The sequence below is a fragment of the Cervus canadensis genome, chromosome 25 (genome assembly GCF_019320065.1).
Source record: "Cervus canadensis isolate Bull #8, Minnesota chromosome 25, ASM1932006v1, whole genome shotgun sequence".
Classification (NCBI taxonomy): domain Eukaryota; kingdom Metazoa; phylum Chordata; class Mammalia; order Artiodactyla; family Cervidae; genus Cervus; species Cervus canadensis.
The window spans coordinates 16,277,220-16,296,273 of record NC_057410.1 but is presented as its reverse complement, the minus strand read 5'-3'; the positions used below and the strand labels follow the sequence as shown (position 1 = coordinate 16,296,273).

At 45.4% G+C, this 19,054-nt stretch overlaps 1 protein-coding gene across 1 annotated transcript in view; it reads right to left on the bottom strand.

The window, feature by feature from the left end:
- Nucleotides 1-19,054, bottom strand: part of MUC19 (mucin 19, oligomeric) — a 114,978-nt gene that overhangs the window by 41,914 nt on the left and 54,010 nt on the right. Inside the window, 3 exon segments of the mRNA XM_043447549.1 lie at nt 17-528; nt 707-5,004; nt 5,117-7,372. Coding sequence (XP_043303484.1) covers nt 17-528; nt 707-5,004; nt 5,117-7,372 — 7,066 coding nt within the window.

The following is a 19,054-nucleotide window of genomic DNA, read 5'->3' as shown; positions in this document are numbered from 1 at the left end:
TGACTGCAGGGGTCACAGGCGCTCAGGTAAGGTGTGCTGGCTCCTGATCCGTAGCTTTTGTCCCTGCGCCTGCCAAGACAATGGGGACGTTCGCTGACCCTTCACCCCTGCCTCAGCTGCTGGAACTTCCTGGTGATGATCCAGGGCTCTCTGGCGCTCGCAGAAGAAGGTACGTCTGGTTTTCCCAGGATAGACACTGGCCACTTGTCTCTCCTGAACAACGGGCAGTAGGACTTGAGCCTGCACCCCCTCCGGTTGCTTGCAAACCCTGCCTTGGGTGGAGGCCAGGCAACCCTGACACTCCAGTTGAAGGTAAACTGGCACTCTGTTATCCTGGTGGCCTTCGTTCTTAGCGACCCCGGGCAGTAGGGTGGGTGGAACTCTGGAACCACAGCAGGTGGGGAGTTGTCTCTGATCCTCCGGGTACTCGACGACACTGCTCTCCGATGTTTCACCTGCAGGCAAGGCTGGTTCCATCCTGCCAGCAGTCGTGCCTCGGCAGGCTCCAGGCGGTGTGGCACAGTTTTGCTGGGAAGGCTTACACACCAGGTGTCAGCCCACTGCGACCCCTCCTGTCGCGGATCCAAGCTGTGGCTGCTTGTTCAGAATGAGGGGAACGGGTTGCCTGATTGTCCCAGCATTAGTGGGCCCTGTTGCTCCAGATGAGGGGACAGTGGCTGAGACCTTCACTAGATCCTGCAGTTGCCTTGACCTTCCTGTGATGATCCAGGGCTCCCTGGTGCTCCAGATAGGGTAAAACGGCTCCTGATGCTTGTGACGGCAGTCCCCGGCTCCAGGGAGTTGCAAACAGTTGTTTCTGACCTGCCGCAGGGCTTGCAGTGATGATGCCCTCCTGGGAGGATCCAGGGGTCGCTGTTCTCCCTCCAGATGAAGGTACACTGGTTCCAGACCTTAGGGAACTAGGCCCTGTTGCTCCAGACGATGGGACCGTTGACTGGGAACTGACAGGAGCTCTTCCCGTTGCTTCTGGGCTTATACCGGCTGACTCAGGGGTCACAGGCGCTCCAGGTAAAGGTGTGCTGGCTCCTGATCCGATAGCCTTTGTCCCTGCGCCTCCAGACAATGGGGACGTTGTCGCTGACCCTTCACCACCTGCCTCAGCTGCTGGCGAACTTCCTGGTGATGATCCAGGGCTCTCTGGCGCTCCAGACAGAGGTACGCTGGTTCCCGATATGACACTGGCCCTTGTCTCTCCTGACAACGGGGCAGTAGGCTTTGAGCCTGCACCACTCCCTCCGGTTGCTGCAAACCCTCCTTGGGTGGAGCCAGGCAACCCTGACACTCCAGTTGAAGGTAAACTGGCCTCGGATCCTGTGGCCTTCGTTCTTGCGACCCCGGGCAGTAGGGTGGTGGACTCTGGAACCACAGCAGGTTGGGGAGTTGTCTCTGATCCTCCGGGTACTGACGAACTGCTCTCCGATGTTTCACCTGCAGGCAAGCTGGTTCCGATCCCGCCAGCAGTCGTCCTCGCAGCTCCAGGCGGTGTGGCAGTTTGCTGGGAAGCTACACCAGGTGTCCCAGCCACTGCTGACCCTCCTGTCGCGGATCCAGCTGTGGCTGCTGTTCCAGATGAGGGGAAACGGGTGCCTGATTGTCCAGCATTAGTCCCTGTTGCTCCAGATGAGGGGACAGTGGGCTGAGAGCCTTCACTAGATCCTGCAGTTGCGCTTGACCTTCCTGGTGATGATCCAGGGCTCCCTGGTGCTCCAGATGAGGGTAAACCGGCTCCTGATGCTGTGACGGCAGTCCCTCCGGCTCCAGGGAGTTGCACAGTTGTTTCTGAACCTGCCGCAGGGCTTGCAGGTGCTGATGGCCCTCCTGGGGAGGATCCAGGGGTCACTGCTCCTCCAGATGAAGGTACACTGGTTCCAGACCTTAGGAAACTAGGCCCTGTTGCTCCAGACGATGGGACCGTTGACTGGGAACTGACAGGAGCTCTTCCCGTTGCTTCTGGGCTTATACCGGCTGACTCAGGGGTCACAGGCGCTCCAGGTAAAGGTGTGCTGGCTCCTGATCCGATAGCCTTTGTCCCTGCGCCTCCAGACAATGGGGACGTTGTCGCTGACCCTTCACCACCTGCCTCAGCTGCTGGCGAACTTCCTGGTGATGATCCAGGGCTCTCTGGCGCTCCAGACAGAGGTACGCTGGTTCCCGATATGACACTGGCCCTTGTCTCTCCTGACAACGGGGCAGTAGGCTTTGAGCCTGCACCACTCCCTCCGGTTGCTGCAAACCCTCCTTGGGTGGAGCCAGGCAACCCTGACACTCCAGTTGAAGGTAAACTGGCCTCGGATCCTGTGGCCTTCGTTCTTGCGACCCCGGGCAGTAGGGTGGTGGACTCTGGAACCACAGCAGGTTGGGGAGTTGTCTCTGATCCTCCGGGTACTGACGAACTGCTCTCCGATGTTTCACCTGCAGGCAAGCTGGTTCCGATCCCGCCAGCAGTCGTCCTCGCAGCTCCAGGCGGTGTGGCAGTTTGCTGGGAAGCTACACCAGGTGTCCCAGCCACTGCTGACCCTCCTGTCGCGGATCCAGCTGTGGCTGCTGTTCCAGATGAGGGGAAACGGGTGCCTGATTGTCCAGCATTAGTCCCTGTTGCTCCAGATGAGGGGACAGTGGGCTGAGAGCCTTCACTAGATCCTGCAGTTGCGCTTGACCTTCCTGGTGATGATCCAGGGCTCCCTGGTGCTCCAGATGAGGGTAAACCGGCTCCTGATGCTGTGACGGCAGTCCCTCCGGCTCCAGGGAGTTGCACGGTTGTTTCTGAACCTGCCGCAGGGCTTGCAGGTGCTGATGGCCCTCCTGGGGAGGATCCAGGGGTCACTGCTCCTCCAGATGAAGGTACACTGGTTCCAGACCTTAGGAAACTAGGCCCTGTTGCTCCAGACGATGGGACCGTTGACTGGGAACTGACAGGAGCTCTTCCCGTTGCTTCTGGGCTTATACCGGCTGACTCAGGGGTCACAGGCGCTCCAGGTAAAGGTGTGCTGGCTCCTGATCCGATAGCCTTTGTCCCTGCGCCTCCAGACAATGGGGACGTTGTCGCTGACCCTTCACCACCTGCCTCAGCTGCTGGCGAACTTCCTGGTGATGATCCAGGGCTCTCTGGCGCTCCAGACAGAGGTACGCTGGTTCCCGATATGACACTGGCCCTTGTCTCTCCTGACAACGGGGCAGTAGGCTTTGAGCCTGCACCAGTCCCTCCGGTTGCTGCAAACCCTCCTTGGGTGGAGCCAGGCAACCCTGACACTCCAGTTGAAGGTAAACTGGCCTCGGATCCTGTGGCCTTCGTTCTTGCGACCCCGGGCAGTAGGGTGGTGGACTCTGGAACCACAGCAGGTTGGGGAGTTGTCTCTGATCCTCCGGGTACTGACGAACTGCTCTCCGATGTTTCACCTGCAGGCAAGCTGGTTCCGATCCCGCCAGCAGTCGTCCTCGCAGCTCCAGGCGGTGTGGCAGTTTGCTGGGAAGCTACACCAGGTGTCCCAGCCACTGCTGACCCTCCTGTCGCGGATCCAGCTGTGGCTGCTGTTCCAGATGAGGGGAAACGGGTGCCTGATTGTCCAGCATTAGTCCCTGTTGCTCCAGATGAGGGGACAGTGGGCTGAGAGCCTTCACTAGATCCTGCAGTTGCGCTTGACCTTCCTGGTGATGATCCAGGGCTCCCTGGTGCTCCAGATGAGGGTAAACCGGCTCCTGATGCTGTGACGGCAGTCCCTCCGGCTCCAGGGAGTTGCACGGTTGTTTCTGAACCTGCCGCAGGGCTTGCAGGTGCTGATGGCCCTCCTGGGGAGGATCCAGGGGTCACTGCTCCTCCAGATGAAGGTACACTGGTTCCAGACCTTAGGAAACTAGGCCCTGTTGCTCCAGACGATGGGACCGTTGACTGGGAACTGACAGGAGCTCTTCCCGTTGCTTCTGGGCTTATACCGGCTGACTCAGGGGTCACAGGCGCTCCAGGTAAAGGTGTGCTGGCTCCTGATCCGATAGCCTTTGTCCCTGCGCCTCCAGACAATGGGGACGTTGTCGCTGACCCTTCACCACCTGCCTCAGCTGCTGGCGAACTTCCTGGTGATGATCCAGGGCTCTCTGGCGCTCCAGACAGAGGTACGCTGGTTCCCGATATGACACTGGCCCTTGTCTCTCCTGACAACGGGGCAGTAGGCTTTGAGCCTGCACCAGTCCCTCCCGTTGCTGCAAACCCTCCTTGGGTGGAGCCAGGCAACCCTGACACTCCAGTTGAAGGTAAACTGGCCTCGGATCCTGTGGCCTTCGTTCTTGCGACCCCGGGCAGTAGGGTGGTGGACTCTGGAACCACAGCAGGTTGGGGAGTTGTCTCTGATCCTCCGGGTACTGACGAACTGCTCTCCGATGTTTCACCTGCAGGCAAGCTGGTTCCGATCCCGCCAGCAGTCGTCCTCGCAGCTCCAGGCGGTGTGGCAGTTTGCTGGGAAGCTACACCAGGTGTCCCAGCCACTGCTGACCCTCCTGTCGCGGATCCAGCTGTGGCTGCTGTTCCAGATGAGGGGAAACGGGTGCCTGATTGTCCAGCATTAGTCCCTGTTGCTCCAGATGAGGGGACAGTGGGCTGAGAGCCTTCACTAGATCCTGCAGTTGCGCTTGACCTTCCTGGTGATGATCCAGGGCTCCCTGGTGCTCCAGATGAGGGTAAACCGGCTCCTGATGCTGTGACGGCAGTCCCTCCGGCTCCAGGGAGTTGCACAGTTGTTTCTGAACCTGCCGCAGGGCTTGCAGGTGCTGATGGCCCTCCTGGGGAGGATCCAGGGGTCGCTGCTCCTCCAGATGAAGGTACACTGGTTCCAGACCTTAGGAAACTAGGCCCTGTTGCTCCAGACGATGGGACCGTTGACTGGGAACTGACAGGAGCTCTTCCCGTTGCTTCTGGGCTTATACCGGCTGACTCAGGGGTCACAGGCGCTCCAGGTAAAGGTGTGCTGGCTCCTGATCCGATAGCCTTTGTCCCTGCGCCTCCAGACAATGGGGACGTTGTCGCTGACCCTTCACCACCTGCCTCAGCTGCTGGCGAACTTCCTGGTGATGATCCAGGGCTCTCTGGCGCTCCAGACAGAGGTACGCTGGTTCCCGATATGACACTGGCCCTTGTCTCTCCTGACAACGGGGCAGTAGGCTTTTGAGCCTGCACCACTCCCTCCGGTTGCTGCAAACCCTCCTTGGGTGGAGCCAGGCAACCCTGACACTCCAGTTGAAGGTAAACTGGCCTCGGATCCTGTGGCCTTCGTTCTTGCGACCCTGGGCAGTAGGGTGGTGGACTCTGGAACCACAGCAGGTTGGGGAGTTGTCTCTGATCCTCCGGGTACTGACGAACTGCTCTCCGATGTTTCACCTGCAGGCAAGCTGGTTCCGATCCCGCCAGCAGTCGTCCTCGCAGCTCCAGGCGGTGTGGCAGTTTGCTGGGAAGCTACACCAGGTGTCCCAGCCACTGCTGACCCTCCTGTCGCGGATCCAGCTGTGGCTGCTGTTCCAGATGAGGGGAAACGGGTGCCTGATTGTCCAGCATTAGTCCCTGTTGCTCCAGATGAGGGGACAGTGGGCTGAGAGCCTTCACTAGATCCTGCAGTTGCGCTTGACCTTCCTGGTGATGATCCAGGGCTCCCTGGTGCTCCAGATGAGGGTAAACCGGCTCCTGATGCTGTGACGGCAGTCCCTCCGGCTCCAGGGAGTTGCACGGTTGTTTCTGAACCTGCCGCAGGGCTTGCAGGTGCTGATGGCCCTCCTGGGGAGGATCCAGGGGTCACTGCTCCTCCAGATGAAGGTACACTGGTTCCAGACCTTAGGAAACTAGGCCCTGTTGCTCCAGACGATGGGACCGTTGACTGGGAACTGACAGGAGCTCTTCCCGTTGCTTCTGGGCTTATACCGGCTGACTCAGGGGTCACAGGCGCTCCAGGTAAAGGTGTGCTGGCTCCTGATCCGATAGCCTTTGTCCCTGCGCCTCCAGACAATGGGGACGTTGTCGCTGACCCTTCACCACCTGCCTCAGCTGCTGGCGAACTTCCTGGTGATGATCCAGGGCTCTCTGGCGCTCCAGACAGAGGTACGCTGGTTCCCGATATGACACTGGCCCTTGTCTCTCCTGACAACGGGGCAGTAGGCTTTGAGCCTGCACCACTCCCTCCGGTTGCTGCAAACCCTCCTTGGGTGGAGCCAGGCAACCCTGACACTCCAGTTGAAGGTAAACTGGCCTCGGATCCTGTGGCCTTCGTTCTTGCGACCCCGGGCAGTAGGGTGGTGGACTCTGGAACCACAGCAGGTTGGGGAGTTGTCTCTGATCCTCCGGGTACTGACGAACTGCTCTCCGATGTTTCACCTGCAGGCAAGCTGGTTCCGATCCCGCCAGCAGTCGTCCTCGCAGCTCCAGGCGGTGTGGCAGTTTGCTGGGAAGCTACACCAGGTGTCCCAGCCACTGCTGACCCTCCTGTCGCGGATCCAGCTGTGGCTGCTGTTCCAGATGAGGGGAAACGGGTGCCTGATTGTCCAGCATTAGTCCCTGTTGCTCCAGATGAGGGGACAGTGGGCTGAGAGCCTTCACTAGATCCTGCAGTTGCGCTTGACCTTCCTGGTGATGATCCAGGGCTCCCTGGTGCTCCAGATGAGGGTAAACCGGCTCCTGATGCTGTGACGGCAGTCCCTCCGGCTCCAGGGAGTTGCACAGTTGTTTCTGAACCTGCCGCAGGGCTTGCAGGTGCTGATGGCCCTCCTGGGGAGGATCCAGGGGTCGCTGCTCCTCCAGATGAAGGTACACTGGTTCCAGACCTTAGGAAACTAGGCCCTGTTGCTCCAGACGATGGGACCGTTGACTGGGAACTGACAGGAGCTCTTCCCGTTGCTTCTGGGCTTATACCGGCTGACTCAGGGGTCACAGGCGCTCCAGGTAAAGGTGTGCTGGCTCCTGATCCGATAGCCTTTGTCCCTGCGCCTCCAGACAATGGGGACGTTGTCGCTGACCCTTCACCACCTGCCTCAGCTGCTGGCGAACTTCCTGGTGATGATCCAGGGCTCTCTGGGGCTCCAGACAGAGGTACGCTGGTTCCCGATATGACACTGGCCCTTGTCTCTCCTGACAACGGGGCAGTAGGCTTTGAGCCTGCACCACTCCCTCCGGTTGCTGCAAACCCTCCTTGGGTGGAGCCAGGCAACCCTGACACTCCAGTTGAAGGTAAACTGGCCTCGGATCCTGTGGCCTTCGTTCTTGCGACCCCGGGCAGTAGGGTGGTGGACTCTGGAACCACAGCAGGTTGGGGAGTTGTCTCTGATCCTCCGGGTACTGATGAACTGCTCTCCGTTGTTTTGAGTGATTGTCCAGTTTTCCCTGTCGAAAAATGTGTAACAAAGTCAGTACTCTTTTTTAACTCTCCTGGCCCACAGTAAATCAATTATCTTGTGTCTTTCTCTCTGTTCTCCATCATTTTCCTGTCACTTCAATGCCATATCAACTAACATATACTTCCTCCACCTTTCATATTTCTAGAACATATTTTCTTCCTTTTTATTCATTATTTTCCTGCTTCTTTCATTCAATCATGAGTCTTTTATTGAATATTTTATTTATCATATAAACTCTCCTCAATTTGTCCTTTATACTCTTGTTACATGAAAACAATTCTTTGACACATATAATATTATTTAGTGTTTTTGCAAGATTAAATAGCTATTTAATAGATTTGCCTAAGAGAGACCTGCATAATATAAATGGATTTACTCTCCTACCAATTAAACAATTCACAAGCAAGAAATATATCAAATCCTTAAGATGAATGAAGTGATATCTAGCATCAAGAGTTCAATTTTACACTGCCTTGCTAGCAAATCCTCTCTGAAAGATGCTATTAATTTGAGATATAGCAAGAAGCACACAGCTCCATGAAACTCTAGGGAAATATCTTTCCAAACAGTGGGATCAGACAATGCAAAAGACAGACATGAGCCGCTTATGCTAGAGAAGCAGAACTAGATATATATATATGGATTATGGGGGGTTAGGGGGAGATGAGGACATGTTTGTGCAAGTTAATGTAAATCAGGGGAGGAAAACTGGACATTTTTCTAAATGCAATGGGATATAATTTTATACCAGGACGTGATATATTTATATATATTAAAAATCCCTCTTTCTACTCTGTAGAGAGTAGAAGTTAAGTGTGTACAATAATAGTTGGTAGACCCGCATGAGGTGATTTCAGTAATTCAGATGATATATAAGTGCCTAGGTCTAGAGTGGTGATAAAGGAGACTGAGAATAGTGGGTGAATTTAGAATATGTTTTAAAAGTAGCATTAGCAGGTCTTGCTTTAATTGGGAAGTGCAAAATTGAAAGAGAGAGGCATCAGGATAACTTAAAGTTTTTTCCTGATTAAACTGAGTCAGTAATGGTATTGTTTTTTGATATGGGGAAGACTGAACATGTGTGGGTAGGAGAGAAAATCAAGAATTCTGTTTAGCACATACTAAATCTGAGATATCTATTAGACATAAAAATGGAAATGTCAAGTTATCTATTCAGTATGAATCTGGAGTTCCAGAGAAGCCAAGACTGGTGATATACATGTAGAAATCTACATCTAAAATATTTTCAAGTGTTTCCTATACTTAACTTCCTATGGATTACACAATCACAACCAAAAGGCCTGTCTTTGACTACCAGAAGCTTCTTTTTGAGCTTAATTTAAGGGAACTTCCCGCCCACCAAGTTATGCTTCTGCATTTTTCTACAGACTAGTTTGCTATCTACCAGCTAACACTGTTATTGCCTCTGAAACCTTCACTTTATTCTTATTCATGTGACTCTAAGTTAGTATTCTGTTTGAGGTCTTGAGGTGGCTTCCCTGTTGGCTCAGATGGTAAAGAATCCATCTGCAATGAGGGAGACCTGGATTCTATCCTTAGGTCAGAAAGATTCCCTGGAAAAGGAAATGGCTACCCATTCTCCAGTATCCTTGCCTGGAGAATTCCATGGACGAAGAACCTGGTGGGCTATAGTCCATGGGATCACAAAAAGTTGGGCACAACTGAGAGACTAAGCACCTTGAGGTGTTGAAGCAATGAATTCCACCATACCTCATATCTTCTCACTCTGACACTGAGTAAGCCTACATTTTGGTTTCCTCTATCATCTGTGGCATTCTAAAGTCATGTTGGACTTTGCCACTATTATTCTAAACTCTTACTTCCTCCAAAGCCCGTTCTCTATCACAATTATTTTTATCCTGTTCTCTGGAATTCACACTCAATGATTTTATGTTTGTTTGTTTGTTTTTTTAATAATTTTTTCAGCTGGAGGAAAATTGCTTTACACTATATGTGTTGGTTTCTTCCATATGATAACTCAAAGCAGTCATAATTATGTAACTGTTTTACAAAATTTCTACTTCTTCCTGGCCTTAACCTAATGGAATTAATTCTACAACACACTAACATAACTCAGAATGCTCCAAATTTTTATGTGAATAATTCTATTAATGGATCAGATGAGGAAAAAAGCCTTGGAGTTGCAGAGACATGTAATTATTAATACATAGTGGGGGGTGTGTGTGTGTGTGTGGATGTGGGTATGTTTCCAGCAAAACTTCACTATTTGTGATAGAGGAGCAAGTGCTGAAAACAACAACAAAGCCTACTCCCTCCTACATCTCCCATTCTTCTGTAAGACTCTCTTTCACACAGTCTGTTATTTTTAATTCATTTATAAGAATAAAGCTTCTTGATCCTTTATCAGACTGGGAGTTTTATTTACCAGGTATCCACCAGATATTTATCAAGCCATGCGTTCAGCTAGTTACTGGGAACACAGCTGAAAACAAGAACAGGCAAGGCGACAGGATCTTTCTTTACTTTCAACAGAAATTTATCATGTTGGTTGTCTATGTAGTAACTGGAATAACTGTATTCACTGTAGTCCAGTGAATAACTGGATGAAGAATCAATAGTCTAGGCCCTGTTTTGGCTTCACAACATACTCATCCTGTTACTGAAGTAAACACATTGATTTTTTTCATAAATAAAATATAAATAATTACTAATATATCATCAGTTGCTCAGGGTAGTTATATGATTCAAATAGGTAAGTGTATGTGAAAACATTTTGCCCATTTTACACTTCCAGTGTATTTTTTATGGTTATCATTTTTTATTGTTGTTAAAACAGTTTAAGATGACTCATAAATGATCTTGTACAGTGGTTAATGATTGCCTTATATTTTTTTATCCACTAAATTGTATTCAATATATTGGGTAAAAATCAAGATATAAAAACAATATTATTTTATTCTACCAATTATATTTTTCAAACACATTTTCCTATTTCATGAGAAATAGTCACTAATCTTATTTGTTTTTAGTCTCTATCTTTAGTTCTTTGAAACATGTTAAGAATTATGAGGCACAAACATTAGGTATGGGTTGAGCTTTGAGCAAATGAGTTATTGTCATTTCCTGTTCACAAATTCTAGAAAATAAGATATTTTTAAACAAGTGTGTAGAGATTTTAAGGAATAAATTATTTTCTGAATTTTAAGACAATGCAGAAGGCCATGTTATTTATTAGTCTCAGAAATTATTCTAAGAAAAGTGTTCATCAAGGTTCTAGACCACTTGTCAATAAAAAAATTATGAAAATATTAATATTTTAAACTACAATGTTTTCTATTATTATCAAAAGTAATGAACACTGTTTTGTAATTATTTGGTACTTTCACTCTATATTTAATTTTACTGTTTTGTAATTATTTGGTACTTTCAATCTATATTTATTTTTGCTTGTTGTCGAAGTGATTTTGTGTACTGCAATGCAGACCTTAGATAAAGAAACATAACTAACTTGATGGGAAGCACATCCTAAGTCTGAAACTCAAAAATAACATTTAAGGACCAAATAGAAGATAATCACAATTACATTTTTAAATAAATCCACTCTGGTTGTATTAAATAACATTCCAGTGATTTCAAAATTGACCATAAAAGAATATCAGATTTTAAGCGCCACATTAATCTTGCTTGGGCTTCACTGGTGGCTGAGAGAGTAAAGAATCTGCCTGCAATGAAGGAGACCCGGGTAGAACCCCTAGAGGGGGGAATGGCTACCCCCTCCAGTATTCCTGCCTGGAGAGAGCAGCCTGGTGGCCTACAGTCCATGGGTCCCCAAAGAGTCTAACATGGCTGAGCAACCAACACTTTCACTTTGATCTTGTTTAGTTGTGGAGAAACCTGAACTGTCAGATCACTGTCAAACTCTGTGACACTAGTTGCATCACCTGACTTCCAGGTGTACTCCTTATTAGGGAAAAAAATGGAAAACTCTCATTCACAGAATTTCTTAATCATCTATGAGTAACCCCATAGTACTATAAGTAACCACACAAGAGACTGAGCCAGATTTGCCTGTGAGTGTCCAAGAGCCTCCAATAGAGGTGTGGGTCAACAGCAACCTGCTGTGGGGTCAGGGGCACTGAATACAGCAATCTTGGGAGCCATAGTGTGCTGGCTATGTCCTTTTGAAGGAGGTCACCATAACTCCTACCATAGTTTGGCCTTAGGTCAAACTATAGGAGGGAACACAACCACACCCATCACCAGAAAATTGGATTAAAGATTTCTGAGCATGGCCCCACCCACCAGAGCAAGACCCAGTTTTCCCTAGAGCCAGTCCCTCCCATCAGGAAGCTTCCACAAGCCTCTTATCCTCATCCATCAGAGGGAAGACAAAATGAAAACCACAGTCACAGAAAACTGACAAACTGATCAAATGGATCACAGCTTTGTCTAACTCAATGAAACTATGAGCCATGCCATGTAGGGCCACCCAATATGGTTCATGGTGGAGAGTTCTGACAAAATATGGTCCACTAAGGAAGGAAATGGCAAACCACTTCAGTATTCTTGCCCTGGGAACCCCATGAATAGTATGAAAAGGCAAAAGGATATGCCACTGAAAGATGAACTCCCCAGGTGGGTAGGTGCCCAATACACTACTGGAGAAGAGTGGAGAAATAGCTCCAGCCAGCAGGAATGAAGAGGCTGAGCCAAAGGGGAAACAATGCCCAGCTGTGGGTGTGTCTAGTGGTGAAAGTAAAGTCCAATGCTGTAAAGAGCAATATTGCATAGAAACCTGGAATGCTAGGTCCATGAATCAAGGTAAATTGGAAATGGTCAAATAGGAGAAGGCAAGAGTTAACATCAACATTTTAGGAATTAGTGTACTAAAATGGACTGGAATGGACGAATTTAATTCAGATGACCATTATACCTACTACTATGGGTAAGAATCCCTTAGAAGAAATAGAGTATCCCTCATGGTCAACAAAAGAGTCCAAAATGCCCATATTTGGGTGCAATCTCAAAAACAACAGAATGATCTCTGATCATTTCCAAGGCAAAAAATTCAGTATTACAGTAATTCAGGTCTATGCCGCAACCACTAATGTCGAAGAAGCTGAAGGTAAATGGTTCTATGAAGACCTACAAGACCTTCTAGAACTAACACTGAAAAAAGATGTCCTTCACATCGTAGGGGACTGAAAAGCAAAAGTAAGAAGTCAAGAGATACCTGGAGTAACAGGCAAGTTTGGCTTTAGAGCACAAAATGAAGCAGAGCAAAGGTTAACCGAGGTTTGCCAAGAGAAAGTACTAGTCATAGCAAACACTCTGTTCCAACAGAAGAGACTACTCTACAAAAGGACTTCACCAGATGGTCAATACCAAAATCAGATTGACTCTATTCTTTGAGCCAAAGATGGAAAAGCTCTATACAGTCAGCATAAACAAGACCAGGAGCTGACTGTGGCTCAGATCATGAATTCCTTATTGCCAAATTCAGACTTAAATTGAAGAAAGTAAGGAAAACCACTAGACCATTCAGGTATGACCTAAATCATATCCCTTATGATTATACAGTGGAAGTAACAAATAGATTCACAAGATTAGATCTGATAGATTGCCTGAAGAACTATGAACAGAGGTTCATGACATTGTACAAGAGGCAGTGATCAAGACCATCCCCAAGAAAAAGACTGGAATGCAAAAGTAGGAAGTCAAGAGATACCTGGAGTAACAGGCAAGTTTGGCCTTGGAGTACAGAATGAAGCAGAGCAAAGACTAACAAAGCTTTGCCAAGAGAATGGACTGGTCACAGCAAACACCCTTGTCCAACAACACAAGAGATGACTCTAGACATGGACATCACCACATAGTCAATACTGTAATCAGATTGATTATATTCTTTGCAGATGAAAATGGAGAAGTCCCAGTCCATGGGGTCACAAAGGTCAGACACAACTGAGTGACTGAACAACAGCAGTGAGATAACCAATTCTAATTTAACTTCAAGTAGATTACAGCAGGGCCTACTTTTCCATATTATTAATAATTTTTACCTTTTTTACTTTTCAAAAATTTGCTTTGGCATACATTTATTTGTTATTTCATTTTGATCCTCGTCACAATCCCACTCAATAGATTACATTGCTCAGTTTTTACAGATAAGAAAACTAAAGTAATAGAAAGTGAAACTGAAGTCACTTAGTCTTGTCTTACTCTTTTCGACACCACACTCCTTCATCCATGGGATTTTCCAGGCAAGAGTACTGGAGTGGGTTGCCATTTCCTTCTCCAGAGGATCTTCCCAACACAGGGATCGAACCCGGCTCTCCCGCATTGTAGGCAGATGCTTTACCATCTGAGCCACCAGGGAAGTCTAAACTAATAGAGGTTAAGTGATTCATTCACTCAATTACATGATATTGATTCTAGGAGTATGTGGACACTGCTTGGGAAAGTTATTTATTTTTGGATTTTTTCACATCAGCACTGGTTATCGGATATTTATAAAGTACCTTTTTTAGTCTCTATGTAGAAAACTAGTGTTCTTGCCTGGAGATTCCCAGGGACGCAGGAGCCTGGTGGGCTGCCCTCTACAGGGTTGCACAGAATTGGACACTACTGAAGCGACTTAGCAGCAGCAGCAGTAGCAGAAAACTAGTAGCTTTTATTTCTTTTAGAGCTATTAGTATGAAGTACTCTTTTAACAGATTTTGTAATTTTGAAAAGCTTTCATTAAAAATTAACAGAAAATATTATTAAACATTATTTTAACATGCTTTTGGATTCTAATTTCAGCCATTTGTTTTTGCTATGTAAACTCTTTAGTTGCTCTTTCTTTCTGCTTTTTTATTTCTCTTTTGATAGTTAGAAAGGTTATCTTTTATAGTGCTATTTTTATATAATCCCATTAGCACCCTCTGAATTTTCTTTCAGATAGTGCCTATTGGTTATTCCCTGTAAGCACCAATAAAATTAACATAATTTATCCTCTCCTTCTTCTCTTTCTCTTCTGTACTTTCCAATTTAAGTAAATACTATTTTCTCTATTAATGCTTATCTTTTTCTTGGTCATTTATACTTTTCTTGGACATTTTTATTTGGTCAAATATGTAACATTTTTCTTCTACCTTTCTTTCAACTTTTGTCATAGTGTTAGTGTTACAGTTAAAAATACTGCTAAAATCTTTTAGTTTGTCTTCAAAGCATCTTTTTGCTGCTTAACACTCCTCCAGTGATTATATTATGAAGGGCTCATGGCTACATAATTCCCTGTAATTTTAATATTCCTATAGCCTTAATACTTGAATTACATTTAACTGGCTATGAAACCCTTGGCCCACATTCTCTTTCTTTGTGTATCGAAATGCTACTCTACTCTTAAGTCTAATGCTAATCTAATTTTATTTACTTTTTAATAGCTGTCTTTTTCTTCAACATGGAGAAAAATTCTTTTTCTTTCAAGTCTAACATTTTTCTAACGACACAGAACTGATTCTTCCTGGTATAAGGTAATCATTTCAACATGTAGATGTGAATTTTTTTAATTACAGGAAATGTGATCCAATTTACAATTCTAAGTATTAGTTTGAGTTCATTGCTTTTTCTTCTCTAGAAACTGTAATTATATATATATATATGATATTTTGTCTATTTCCTGTAATTATGTCCTACTCCAATCTTCTTTACCTTTTCCTGCAATTTTTTGAGGAGGTGATTTTTCCAATTTTACCCTCTAATCCCTTTGCCATATTTCCAGTCTTTATTTATTCTCTGTTAGGTACCTTGTTATTTGGCCTTTACTTTTGAGATAATTTTCTTTTCTTTTTTTTTAATATCTCTCCTTCAGTTTCAATTTAACATCCTCCTACTATTTATCTATTTTTACCCTGAGTTTTCTTAATTTCTAATTTTGATGTCTCTTTATATCTTCAGTTGTTTTTTTTTAAATTTTAAATTGTATTAATGTTATGTTTGAAATCAAGTAGAACCCAAAGGACTCCCTCAAGTACAAAGGTCCCTGCACGTCCCCTGTCTTTTGTTTGTAGGAAAGTTGAAATCTCCCAGGCCTCCCAGAATCACAAAAGAGCACATTCAAGCAGTTAATGATTAGGAAAACAGAGTCACAGAAACTTTCAGCGTCTGCTGCACATTCCTGAGCTGTTCTGTAGATAACTATAACTGCCACCAGAGGGGGAAAGCTAACTTCATGACGACCAGACTGCAGCCATGACATAATCTTCTCCATCTATGGCTAGCACGGTTCCAAGTACCAGCCTCAAGAGAATGGGATTAGAATTATTGCACATAATAATCTATATCTTTGTGAGCATCAAAACATTATGTTTTGCTCTGCTTGCATATATAAGCAGGCATCTAAAATTACCAGCAAAGAGATGTTACAGATCCATGTGAACATCTTCCACTTTAAGAATATGGTGCCATATGTCAACATGAAGAAGTTCCAGAAGATGTGCCTTCACCCCTAATCCCGTTAAAATAAAATGATTTCTGACAGTGGGGGTTTGTAAGCAACAACTTTCCTCTTGCTCATTTCTGTTTCCCTCAAACCTTGTAGAAATGAGATCACTAAGCAACATTTAACCTAACTCCTAATTAAGCTCTACTAAATCCACACAACACCTTGCCTAACCTGTTTCTTCTTTCCCTAGACTGAAAGAAGGAGAAATGAAGAATTAAGCAGTTAAAGAGTGATTATCTCTCTACCCTAAACTTCCCCCTTAGCAATTCTTCAGGCAGACCATGTAACCAAGAGAACATCTGAAGAAAGATCATGAGGAGTCAGTCAGCCTGCACACAGTGGATATGAGGCAGAACCTAACATTTTGCCTCAGTAATTCACTGAGATTGTTTCTGCCTTTTCCCGTTAAAAACTCATGGCTGAGTCGAACCGTTGAAGTTGGTTCTGGAACATGAGTCCATCTTCTTCCCAGATTGCAGGCCTTCTGATTAAAGCAAACTTTCCTTTCTACCAACACTTGCCTGTCAAGTGTAGGCTTTTGAGAAGCGAGCAAGGCTGAGTTCAATAACATTTTAGTATCCCTCTGCTTTATGACTAGGTTTTTAGAGTTTTCTTGCTATTGCTGAAAATTTCTGAAAATGTATACAAAAGAATAGTTTTATATAGATATTGGAATTTAATTTTTCTCTCTCTCTTTTTTTTTTTTTTTTTTTGCACTGTAGTTTTCTAAAACAATAGCAGGAGATCCTATGCATTGAGGGCAGAGAGGCTTTTGTGAGGCTCATCAGATTTCTCAGATCAAGGGCTTCCTCTTGTTACACTGAAGGGAAGATTCTTTTGTAAGTGGAGTCTTTCCTTTGACTTCTAATTTTTAATTATTATCCTGTTTTCTAGAAAGCCTGAGATTTAAGTTCTTCTTTCTTTTTTTTCCCTAACATTCAGGTTCCCAGGATTCCTTAGCCTTCCAATATGCCTCCTCCTTTACAAGCAGTTGAATGCCTTCCCAAGATTGCCAGTTCTCATTCTGTGAACTCTCCACTCTTTTCTTTCAACCCAGCATTCACAAATGCTCTGACTTGCCAGGTCCTAGATCTCTCAGTATTCTCTAATCAAGGTGAGGGCCTTTCCTTCTGGAGGTGAATCCTAGTTGATGCTATTTGTATTCCACCATTATTAAAGCCTCTCTATACTTCCCTTTCTTCTGATGACCTGACCTGAATCTTGGCTCCTCTATGAGTCATAAAGCCATCTTTCCCAGTCTTGAGGTTTCATTCTCTGTTCCCTCTAAACATTCTAAATGTGGACTCGATATTTCCGGTTGGTGGCTGGAGGTATGTGTAGATTCTAATATCTACAGCCACCATTTTCCTCTTTAAATTTTTTTTCATAGATACCTTGAGTTTAAATGCTACTCAATTCTAAGAGCATCAAAGCAAATTAGGGATCAGGTCCTTAGTCCATTTTACACATTGATGAGGGAGGTGTTGTGAACTGCTGAAAACATCAGGTCCAGATTTGCCTGACTTCCCATGACTTGTGGCTCTAGCGCCTAGTTCTCCAGAGGAATTACCACCTACAGCTCTGAAGGTTGCTCCAGGCAATACCCTTGGCATGGCTTAATTTTATAAAGGGAGAGAAAGGCTAATTAAAATATAAAACTGATCCTTTTATGAGGATGGCCTGTGTAAGAAAAAATAAAAATTTTTAATATTAGGCTTAATTCTCTTTACTGAACATAAGGGAAGAGACTTCCCCTTTCTGTAGAGTATTTACTTTAGAATATTTGTAAAGGTAAGTTCTTTCCAGTGTATTTGAAATGCATGTAAATCTTTAAAAAAACTAAATAAGCCTCTTGCCAGCTTAATGACCCAGAAATGTCTTTCTCAAGGACTTGGGTGCTATTTCTTTGAAAAGTAAACATTTCAGGAGACAGTGTTCCTTCTCCCTCTAGCTACAAAATTTCCCCCTATCATCAAAATAAAAGTTTCCTTTTCCATTTTATAAAACCAAGTATTAATTAACCAGATGATCACCCACCTGACAGGTGAATTTAGGATGAACTATGTGTAAAAAATGGTGCTGTCAAATTCGCTTACTTTTACTTAAGAACTAGTTATTTTCTTGAGAATGAGTGTAACAGATTGTATCAGGTTGGTGAGGTTTCTTTCTGTCTTTACAAACCTTTAGTAAATTGACTATAATTTGTATCACATTCTGGTTTAAAGCTTATTCAATAATAAAATTGTTTTCTTTCTCTTCCACCTTTGTGGAGAGAGTCTCTGGGTTGGGAAAAGGTTTTGTTTTCAATTCTGTTTCCCCAGAACCTGAATTATGATTGCTATTTATTTCCCTGAAATTGAAAACATCCTTAAAATTTCATTCTGCTTACTTATGTTTTGTGTCTTTGCTCATTAAAGTATATAGATACAGTTATAGGTAAAGAATGTTTCCTGCCATTTCAGTAAACAAAGAATATTGCCTGCCATCATGCCATCAGCCACAGTAGCCTCTCCCACGGGCAGAGCACCCTGTGGGCAATTCAAGATGAAGAGAAAAAGGATAGTGGCCCTGGATAAAAAGAGGTACGACCTAAGGAATTATTTCAATGAGGCTAGACTCTTGCATTTTCCCATACACAGAAAAGTACTAAAATCATTACTTAAGATGTCTGGCTTTTTTTTTATGATCAGGACTAATATTTTGATGTACTATATGTATTTTTTTCAGCAAAAACTCCTATGTATCCTAACTCCTCCTTTACCTCTTTTGAAGAGTTTCTCAGGTTATATGAGAAGCTGTCTTGCAGGTTACAGTCCTCAATGAGGTCCCCAGATAAAACATAACTCACAACTTTTAGGTTGTGTGTCTTTTTTTCAGTCAACAGAGTCATAGTGTACTGATCATAATATCATATTCTTTTCAAAATAGAATAATTCTGTTGTCTTCCACCCCAACTAATCATCTCTCTTACTAGGTCCTCTTGAGTTCCCACTTCAACACTTGTCATTGAACATTTCTTTGATTTAGATTATCTTCTATCATGCATGATTTTGCCTTTGTGTATATATAAATATCCATTTCTCCAGCTCAAAAGTCAAGTTCTAAGAGAATAAATACCTTACTCTATTCCCCTCCTGGTTTCTCTAGGGCACCCAGTATGATGTGGACACACACAAATAAATAGCTCAGTTTATTTCTGAT